The sequence below is a fragment of the Copadichromis virginalis genome, linkage group LG23 (genome assembly GCF_057382275.1).
Source record: "Copadichromis virginalis isolate Kocher_CV1m ecotype Utaka linkage group LG23, C_Virginalis_male_GT1.1, whole genome shotgun sequence".
NCBI lineage: Eukaryota > Metazoa > Chordata > Actinopteri > Cichliformes > Cichlidae > Copadichromis > Copadichromis virginalis.
In genome coordinates this window covers 19,036,335-19,047,039 of record NC_140639.1, presented here as the reverse complement: position 1 = coordinate 19,047,039, position 10,705 = coordinate 19,036,335, and the positions used below count along the sequence as shown (strand labels likewise).

The 10,705-nt window shown below is 40.5% G+C and overlaps 1 protein-coding gene and 1 long non-coding RNA gene across 2 annotated transcripts; one reads left to right on the top strand and one right to left on the bottom strand.

The window, feature by feature from the left end:
• Positions 1-425: 425 nt before the first annotated feature.
• Positions 426-4,661, bottom strand: LOC146680615 (uncharacterized). Its single transcript, XM_085449016.1, has 4 exons — positions 4,566-4,661; positions 1,851-2,158; positions 1,193-1,479; positions 426-1,098 (listed from the first exon to the last, which is right to left on the bottom strand). The coding sequence occupies exons 2-4, from the start codon at positions 2,122-2,124 to the stop codon at positions 910-912; spliced, it is 750 nt and encodes a 249-aa protein (XP_085305142.1). The 5' UTR covers positions 2,125-2,158; positions 4,566-4,661; the 3' UTR covers positions 426-909.
• Positions 4,662-7,667: 3,006 nt separating this feature from the next.
• LOC146680614 (uncharacterized) lies at positions 7,668-9,146 on the top strand. The gene is made up of 4 exons (XR_014918211.1): positions 7,668-7,697; positions 8,514-8,708; positions 8,797-8,873; positions 9,126-9,146. It is a non-coding gene; the product is annotated as an uncharacterized LOC146680614 (long non-coding RNA).
• Positions 9,147-10,705: the final 1,559 nt, after the last annotated feature.

The window sequence follows — 10,705 nt, the reverse complement described above, 5'->3', positions numbered from 1 at the left end:
CCTGTTGCCCATTCCCTGATTGCTCCGTCTGTGTATTTAAGCCCTGTGTTTTCAGTTTGTCGTGATCTACCCTTATCTAGCTGTGTTTCTGTCTATGTAAGTGTATTTTGTATTCCTAGTTTTGGTACCCTTTTGAGTTCAGTATTAAAGCTGTTTTGAGTTCACGTTCCACCTCCGAGTGTCTGCACACTGGGTCCTCCTACTACCACTCCTGCCTGCACACAGCTGTTTCATAACAAATTCCTATGTACGTAGTTAGAGTGTACTTCTCGAATTCTGTAAAACATTCTTTTCAAAAGGAATACAAGACGGCCTGTTTTAGGATGTAAAAAAAGCCTCATAGCAGTGAAAGTAACCATATGGTTCCCTCACCACTGCTTATAAAGACAAATAATTGCTTAACTGCACATTAATCTTTATTTAATATCTTTATTGACTTGAGACAACTTTTAAATTATGTATAGTCCAGTATTTACTTGACATGTCACACAACTACATTAGGAAAATAACACATATAACAAGACGTTATGATTTTTCTGGTTTGCATTAATCTGTCGTCATTGTATAATCTAACAGTATGAAAACATCTCATCACTATTTCTCACCTTTTCAATGTACTGACTATATGAATTGATATCTTGGTAACATACATCATGAATGAAGGTACAATTATTCTAACTCAAAAACTTTTAACTGGTAGTGTAAAGTGTTGGTCAGGTTCCCATTGTTCTTGGAATTTCTAATTTTGGACTCACTCATATACCTGAATAACGGTTCATTTTTGTTTAACCCTGTCTGTGGAGTCTGCTTTGGATTATTTCTCCTGTTTACTTTGACACACATGTATCTAAGTGTCATAAGATGGAAAGGTAAGTACAGATATATCAAATTTTTACTTAAGTACAGTACTTAATTCATTTTGGAACAGAGAAAGTTCCTTTTCTGCTGGCAGTTTCTTATGCCGTAGGGTGAACTACCATTCTTCTCGAGGACGCCACAGAGGCCCTCGGTTGGGCATTTTGGGATATCCTTATATTGCATTTCTTCTCCACCCACCCACAGCCACTCACCAGCCAGGTTACACAGGCCTGTCCACACCTGCCAACAGTAAACAAAGAGAAACAAACAAAGTTACAGTAAGTATAGTTATGAGTCTCTAACCAACAGAAGCGCATGCAGAAAACTGCCCAACCTCATCAGTGGTAGCCTCTTTTGTGGTCTCTCGTGCAGTGGTGTAGTCATCTGGAGTGATCAGGGAGGCCAGGTCATAGCCGTGGTTCCTGTATGAAGAGGCTGGATCTTCTGTGACCACTCCATCCAGAGACCTGCAGTGTTCTAATGCCTCCTCCCATGTTTTATTCTCCTTCACCAGAATCAGCTTTTCCTCATAACATAGGAAAGTTTTTTTTTCATCACACTTCTTGCGTTCCCATTTTCTGTCGCTTCTTCTGTTCACACAGTTTTCATCCTTTTTTGGTGCTGCAAGAAGTCGAAGTACAATAGACAAAAAAGACGGCTGGATTTCAGAGTGTTTTAAAGGTCTATTTTTATCTAGATTCAGTATCAAATCATTTTACCAGTACAGTGTTTATGTGTCTAACAAACCCTCCTTGCTGAAGTTCCAGCTGAAACAGTTGGTTTGGGACTTCATGAAACTCATTACAGTCAACACTGTGGTAGACAACACTGCTCCACACTGTAAATCTGATCCTTTCTCACCACTCAAATTGTTGAATGCTCAAAATGTCTCAAATTGATTTCAGGTCACAATGCAAATAAGTTTGGTATAATTACCAGTAAGTTTGATCTTGTAACATCTAAGGAGTAAGAAACATAGTATGAGAATTTACCGCCATCCCATGGTGTGAAGATGGCTATTTCGCCTCCTCTGGACCATTTCCATGGACTTGTTGCATTCTTCCGGGACAAACCGATCCATCCAGAGTACTGTAGAGCTTCATTCTCTTCTGCAGTTCTCACTCGGACCAAGTCAGTGTGGTGCTCCCTGCAGTATGCCAGTGCATCTGCCCAGGTATACTCGTAAGGGTTATTATAGAACTTGATGTCCAGCAGATGTCCACACACGGGGAAAAGAATGAGCAAGAAGCCAACGTGCTTCGTCATTGTGTTTTTCACAGGAGAAAAGTGGACAAAAAGCCTGCACAGACAGGACACAGAACAGAAATTTTATAGTGAGGAAGAGCAGCGTCTACTGTGTCCACATAACGCTCTACTGATAAATGCTGGGAACAATAAACTCTTCATTAAACACAACTAGAATAAATTGCACAGATATAGGTGCTTGTGTGTTTAAAGAAATCAATAAAACATTTCAAATTTCAAGTGAAATGTCCTATTATTTAAAAAGAAAAGAACACAAAACAATAGAAATACTAATTTAAATAAATTGTTGTAATGACATTTACAAAATAAGAGTGCAAGTGAGAGCAAACTGAATAGTGAGATAGCTTTTGTCTTTTGTTCTTCTTTGGCAGATCATACACTGTGTTCAGTGTCCAGTGTTGGGGAGTAACGGAATACATGTACCGCCGTTACGTATTTAAAATACAAAATATGAGTAACTGTATTCCGTTACAGTTACCGTTTAAAAAGTTGGTATTCAGAATACAGTTACTTTGTTGAAATAAATGGATTACACTGCGGTACTTTCCTGCTTCATTTTGTCGCGGGTCAGGACTGTTTGGGTTTTGTTTGACAGCTACGTTCTGTTGTCCCAGGCGGCAGTGTTACAGTTGCCATGGTTACAGGGCGACGCTCTCTCTCTCTCTGCGACTGTGTGTTTCCTGGGTGAGAGAGCGCCTTTTCGTTGTTGTTGTTGTTGTGCTAAGCTAACAGGCAGAATGCTACAAGCATAGCTCTAAAGAATGTAGCCTCATGGGCAGTGTAGTCCGTGCTGCAGGGAGAATGGACTGCCATACACGTTATGGGTCTGTGAGCGCGAGGAGGGAGAAAAAGGGGAGTGGAAAGGTACGAGTTGTCATCGAGGAAAAACGGGAGCTGGAAGCATGTAAATATAATAATAACCACTGCAGTCAAGAAGAGAGCCTGACGAGCCCAGTTGTAAGTAAGCTATTAAGACTCGACTGTGTTCGTGTTTTCCTCCGAAAACAATAAGTTCCGTTGGAGCAGCCTTTCAACGCCTGTCTCTGTCTCTCGCAAGAAAAGTTGACCCACACAACAAAGTAAAGCTATTTTTCGGCTACGAGCCGACAGGGACCCCGCCGTATTAGTCAGAGGTCCCTTTACTACAGTTCGGAGTCGCGGACCTTCAGTAATAGTAATAAATCACACAGCAATAGTACATTCACGTTGTTGTAAAAAGCATGATAATATATTAAGTAATCCAAAGTATTCAGAATACGTTACTGTCATTGAGTAACGTAACGGAATACGTTACAGAATACATTTTGGGGCATGTATTCTGTATTCTGTAATGGAATACATTTTAAAAGTAACCTTCCCAACACTGTCAGTGTCTGATCCCTTTGTCACGATCCTGGGTCATCTGACCCATCGTATTGAGTTTTAGTTTATTTTGATGTTTAAAGAGCACTAACAGTGTAGACCAGTCTAAATGGATCTTTGATGACATAAATAGCATTTTGGTTATTTCAGGTTAATTCCTCTATAAACGGCTGTTTCAAAAATGTAGATGTAATAACTCTTTAGCAATTAAGTGTCATGATCTGTCTTGGTTCCCCGTCTCGTTAGTTAGACTATGTTGAGTTGTGTTCCCACCTGTGGTCTATTCCTTCGTTTGCCTTGTGCTTTTAATGTCTGCCTCTTCCTCCGCTGGTTGTTGTGATCACCCTGAATGCTGGGTTTTCTGCTAGTCTGTCTGTTTAGTTTAAAGTGTTTTCCCAGTTTTAGTTTATAATGAATAATTCCAGCAATAAAGCTGTGTTTTGAGTTTAGTTTGGATTTTGGGTCCATTCCTGGCTGCCTAACACAGCTGTTATGACACCAAGTACTTTCAGACACTACAGTGACTGTGGTCCAGTTTATACAGGAATACGTCTTTAATGAGCTGCCTTTTTTAATTTATTTTTTTTTTTTATCTATACTTGTTCCTATATCTATGTGACAGTTTAATTAATCATGGTTTTCAATCACTGACATGAAAACAGGAGTTAAACCAATTCAGTTCTCTTTCAGTTGAGCTGTGTTTATTGTCACTTTGCTCACTACATATTTTGTCAGCTATAAATTTTACTACTATTTGCTGTCAGTCAGTGTAAAACATTACAACAAAATCAAAATCAGACAAAGACGTAATGTGTTAACCTAAGTCTCAGATGGTTGTTTTAGTGAAATTGCTCTAAAATGACGAAAGAAAAATTAGAGAATGAGTTGTACATGCATACATGCTAGTCTCAGGAAGTTAAACTGCTTTTAATATACAGTTTCAGCAGATTAAAACTGAAATCAGCCCAACTGATAAAGTCCACAACTTACGTGGCTATCACACTGTTTTCTCTTCATCTCTTTATAAATATAAGTCTCTGTCATTCATTCATCGGACCTGTTTGTACAGCAGCACTTACCTTGGTAGATGTTAGCAGGGAATCTTTGAAATTCACTCTGGTTATGATCCCTCTATAAGACACCAGTGGTGATTCAGAGGTCTGTTCAAAACCTGCCATCCAGGTCCCAACTAATTTGATGGATAGCTCTGGCCTGGCATCCCCCAAGTCATTTAAATCAGAAGCAAAGCAGCAGCAGCATTTAAATACACTCTATTCTGGATATTTACTTAGTCCCTTCCAAAGAACCTTCAGGGATCATGTAATGTAAACCACCACACCCTACTGACAGAAAGCTGTCTAAAGGTGGGGATTTTTGTGTTTGAGTGATGTGCCTTAAAACGTTTTTTTAACTGTAGTGTAAGAACATTGTTTTAATATTTTTGTTTCTGCAATATATGCACACCATATATATATATGAGAGTGAATACAGCAGCTTCAGAGAATGAAAAAGTTGGTAAACCACATCCCGCACTTTCTCCATTACAGGTTTACAACCTTTAACTGCCTCATTAACCTCCTAGGACCTGGCGTCCACATATGTGGACATCACATTTTGGACGCAATCGGTCTCTATACCGTCCGTTTTCTTTTCAGCTGCTTTTAAGCATGTTTCTTGTCGTCGTTGTTCCAACACAGTGCGTTTGTTTTGATTTGTGGACCCGGAAATGGTGCCGCGCTCCCACAATACATTGCGGCGTGACGTCAACTCCAAAGCCCTGTTAAGAAACGGGGGGAAGCTTTAGGATTGACGCCGGTGTTTTGAGATGTGAGAGATTTGGGACGTTTAGCGCAAATCTTGTGTAGTTAGTGTGTAGTGTATTCAATAGTTTTGTTGTGTGTGTCAGAACAATGAAGCGACTGCTGTGGCGACTGAGTGATACATCTCCTGTTGTCAGGCCTGCAGGCAGTAGCGGTTTTTGATACGGGCGACGTGGGCGGTTGCAGGAGAGAGACGGAACTGGGAGCACTGCAAAGAACTGTACTATAAGAAGCACCAATCACAGAAACAGTGTGAACAAAATAAAAAGGCTGAAAGTAAGATTCCTGAATTGTATCGGATTCTTTGGGATTACAATGAGATTAAGTTCAAGAAAAAACTGAAGTTAAATCACAGACAGAGGATGAAGCACAAACCTGAATCATGCACAAGCCCCTCTGTGACTGTGAGACGTTAACATATTTGAGATATGTAATAGAAATTAAATTAGGGTAAGGAGCAATAATTCTTAATGGTGTTTTGTGTCCAAAAGTTGATTCTGTTCATCTGGATGTAACGTTTTGTGGGAGAAACGTTTCACCACGCTGGTGGAAACCCAAACAAAACACGCATTAAAAGGCTGTAGTGCCTGTGTCTCAATCTCATGACCAATGTCACCCCTACTTGCGGCCCGCATGATGACGTGAAGAAATATTGTAAAAAAAATTATTCACAAAGGTTATTTAATATGAAGGCAATAGGCAGAGTGTTACAGGCACAGCCCTAAAGAATGTAGCATCATGGGCAGTGTAGTCCATGCTGCGGGGAGAATGGACTGCCGTACCTGTTATGTGTCTGTGAGCAAGGTAGGGAGAAAAAGAGAAGAAAAGTACGAATTGTCACTGACCAGAAGCGGGAGCTGGAAACATGTAAATGTAATAATAACCACTGCAGCCAAAAAGAGTGCCTGACGAGCCCAGTTGTAAGTAAGCTATTAAGACTCGACTGTACGCCGTGTTCGTGTTTTCCTCCGAAAACAATAAGTTCCGTTGGAGCAGTCTTTCAACGCCTCTCTCTGTCTCTCGCTAGCAAAGTTGACCGAGACAACAAAGTAAAGCTAGTTTTCGGCTACGAGCCTGAGACGGAACCTGACATACAGGGAGTGCAGAATTATTAGGCAAATGACTATTTTGTCCACATCATCCTCTGCATGCATGCTGTCTTACTCCAAGCTGTATAGGCTCGAAAGCCTACTACCAATTAAGCATATTAGGTGATGTGCATCTCTGTAATGAGAAGGGGTGTGGTCTAATGACATCAACACCCTATATCAGGTGTGCATAATTATTAGGCAACTTCCTTTCCTTTGGCAAAATGGGTCAAAAGAAGGACTTGACAGGCTCAGAAAATCGGAAGGTTGCCGGTTCGAGCCCCGGCTTGGACAGTCTCGGTCGTTGTGTCCTTGGGCAAGACACTTCACCCGTTGCCTACTGGTGGTGGTCAGAGGGCCCAGTGGCGCCAGTGTCCGGCAGCCTCGCCTCTGTCAGTGTGCCCCAGGGTGGCTGTGGCTACAATGTAGCTTGCCATCACCAGTGTGTGAATGGGTGGATGACTGGATGTGTAAAGTGCTTTGGGGTCCTTAGGGACTAGTAAAGCGCTATATAAATACAGGCCATTTACCATTTATCTGTAATGACAATATCAAACTACAGAGTTTTGTTTTTTTTCCTAAAATTTTCAGATTATACGTTTGGAGGTGCTGAGATTGAAATTTCACACCACTTTATTAACTTGTTTAAAAAGACCAACACAATGCAGGAGCCGTCTCATGGCCACAACTGTGGACTATCAACACTGATGATGAGGAAGATTTTTTATTTTATTTCAGCAACTCTCCTGACAGTGCTCCGACAGACTTACCCTGTGAAACCCATGTAATCGGTTTGGCCCTGTCTCGTGATGAGTTGTGAACTAACAACTTTTTCTATGTAAAAAAAAGAAGCATTTTTCTCTTTGTATATAAATAATGCTGATGTCATGTGACGAGATTGTTAGGACCAAGTACAATAATCTCAGTTTTATCTAAATTTAGAAGCAGAAAATCAGAGGTGTTTAGCTGTCTAAGACATCCCTGTAGTTTCACTAGTAAAAGTATCAATTGCATAGCAGTGAAAATGTATTCTATGCCTTCTGATGATACTGCCTAAGAGAAGCATGTATAATGTAAACAGAATGGACTATTTACACAATCACTTCTGTGTTCTATGTAGTCCTGCCCCAGTGCTTCCGGTGTGGTTAAACCATGGCGACGTTCTACACTCGCTGCCTACAAGAGCTCCCAAAATTGAACATCACTGATGTTCATCGGATTAGCAGAGTGATGACTACCCCCGCCAGCAAATTAGATAAAGGATTTCAATTATATGCTGCATCATATATACACAACTACGAAGGTAAGAAAACATAAATTAACCGACAAAGAAACGCTAGCTAACGTCAAATGCAAACACTATGTTACTCCGCTATGTCCTTCATTTGATGTCAATTCTCTATATTACATGTTTTCTTAAACTGTATTTTATGTCGTCCGAAACTATAGTTGAGGTTTTCTTAACTAATGTCACTTTTGTTGTTAGACACTGTTATAATAGCGTTAGGTAGTTGGCTAACTAAGGAAGTAGTTAACTACCTAATGCTACTCTTGCTAAGTGTAAAGTATATATGTTTAAGACGTGCTGACATGAGTAATACAGAAATAATGCTAATGGTACTTGTATCTTTATTCAGTGTCCAATAAAGACAGGTTGTCAGGGGAGGTCGGTGTGAGAGCCCTGTGCTACAGGTCAATGAGGAAGAGTGAGGCATCACACGGACTAAGTGTAGGCAGGAAGCTGTGTAAAGTTGTTAATCCCCGTTCAGTGGGGTTCTGTTCATTTAAGCATTAGTTAAGTTCATTCCTAAAGGCCCATCAACTTGAATGTTTTCCTTGTCTTCCTGCTTTATCACTCCTAATTTGACTAGTCAGATAGTTTAATCAACGTGTGTGGGTGATCAGAAACATTTGACGCCAAGTTAATACTGCAAATATACACAATCTAAGTTATTACAGTTATCAAGGATGGTTAAGTTGTTTTAATAGGGAGAGAAAGAAACACTAAGCTTTCAGGAGGGTAAGCCTGTAGGGGTCAGTAACCATAACACTGAACTATGTTCCTGTTCGGCTCTTCCATGAAGATGTTACATTTTTAATTTTCGTTCTTTCTTCTTAGATTAAGCTTCTGGATTCATCGCCGGTGATACTGACACATAGCCAGTGCTCGTGTGTGGCAGGCGCTGTTATGTGCAATCACACAGTGGCACTGCTCTTCCAAACAGCACACTACTCACAACTCAGAGTGCCGGTTGTCCCCCCTGTGCATAGCTGCACGGAATCTGAACAGCAATGGCACAAGCCACGGACAGTGGTAATTTAAATGAGGTTAAAGTTTTTGAAGTAGTCCATGTTTACATATGAACAGCAACACCATCCACAGTAAATGTGTCTTCTGTTAGGGTGTGAAGCCAGGACCCATCAACTCCATGATCTTCACTAAGCCGGTACCAAATAGGATGGCCCAGACTGGAGTACGGTAATTAGATTTGTAAAAGTTGGTTTCATGTGTTACAAATATATGTTGCTATTTGTTCATACATACATGTGTCAGAATAGGTATTAATTTACATACATTACACTTTCTGAAGACAGCTAACTCAGTCATGTACATATACATCCCAGTCTCTAACTTATGCACCACTGTTTTACACCTTTTAGTTTTTAGTTTAGTTGTTGTTCAGTATAATAACCTTCTTTCTTACATTATTGTCATTGATGTTTTCTTCAGGAGTGGCTTCTACAGAGGCATTCTTGTTCAGAATAACGGAGGCATACGCAAAATTTAATATTGAGGACAGGCCACTTGTGACCACAATGAACATGAGACCTGACAAGCCCCTTGTGGAAAGTGCCTTTGGGCTGGTGCAGGAGGGCAGTGTTCTGTCATATCAGCAGCTGGTTTTGACAACCCGGTACATCACACTACACCGTGATGCACCACCAACACCGCACTTGCCTCTGAAGGGGTATGACATCTTGCCACCAGATTGTGTGTTTGTGTGCTCAGAAGAAGAGCTTCTGCATCTGAAAAGCTTGTCTGTAACTCTGGAAATGGCTCACAAAATAGAGGAAGCTACACGTGAGCAAAGCTCTTCGTCTGAGTGAATGAATACCCCCAGTTTGGCTTCAAATGTCCCAATGTACAAAACTTTATTGACTGCAAATATGTGCAAATGGAATGTGGTACCCCTAAACTAAGAAAGAGCCACGCATATTACTGGCAAGGGCAAGGACAACTGCTCATCAGTGGAATGCAGTGGTGTGACTTTGTTGTGTGGGCACAAGAGGACTACCTAGTGCAAAGAGTATACACGGATACAGATGTGCACAATGCAATCGGAGAAAAGGCTGACTACTTATTTTTTTACATGTATATGCCAAGATACCTGTGTTTGGAAAAATGAACAGTGAAAACATAGCAAAAAGGAAAACAGATCCTTCAGGCTGGCTGGAACAAAATAACTGTTGTTTTATTTGCAATATATTTCATGAATTCTTTTGTTGTTACTTGTTGTTACATGTTACTTTTATGTGAAATCAATAAACTTATTTACGCAATGGCATCAATTTCATTTTTTAAAAACACACATTAAAACATTGAATTTGTGCAGAACTTATTTACATGGTAAGTATTTAAAACTCCATGCCTAACATACTGATATACATTTAGACAATAACACAACTGAATGAAGAAAATGACAAATGGTATTTTTGACGTTACAAAAGCACAATGTCATGATCTCTTTTAAGACTGTGCTCTTCTTGATCGTCAGGAGGAACTAGTTCAGGGCGTGGCTCCGTTCTTTCCCAAACACTACGCCGCGGTGGTTCAACTTTATAGCCATTCCACTCAAACAGTGTTGGTACAGCACCTTTAATAAGCCGCCTTCGACCATCGAGGGTTGTTGGATCTATGAGTTGATCACTGGCAAAGTGTCTGCAGAAGACCCTGGTGTGAGAGGTAATCGTGAAATGATCCCGGCGTATGTTTACCAGCCATTGTCTTCTCAAGTCGGAATGGGTCGGAAAGCCATGAAAACTTAGTATACCGTTAAATTTGGCTGAAGCCGTACAAAGTGGGACACAGTAATGCTCGGAGTATTTCTTCTCCTGTTTTTGAAAATGTTCTGTTTTAAATACTTTTCTTTTTATTCTCATTCTGAAGCGACATTAGCATAGCAACCGATAGATAAACAAACATACCAGAAACACCCAAGCGGTAGTATTTGGAAATGGAAATACGTCACATGCCCTAGTGCAAGTAGTCCATTGGTCCAGGTACTGAACCCTGTGGAACTCCATAATTAA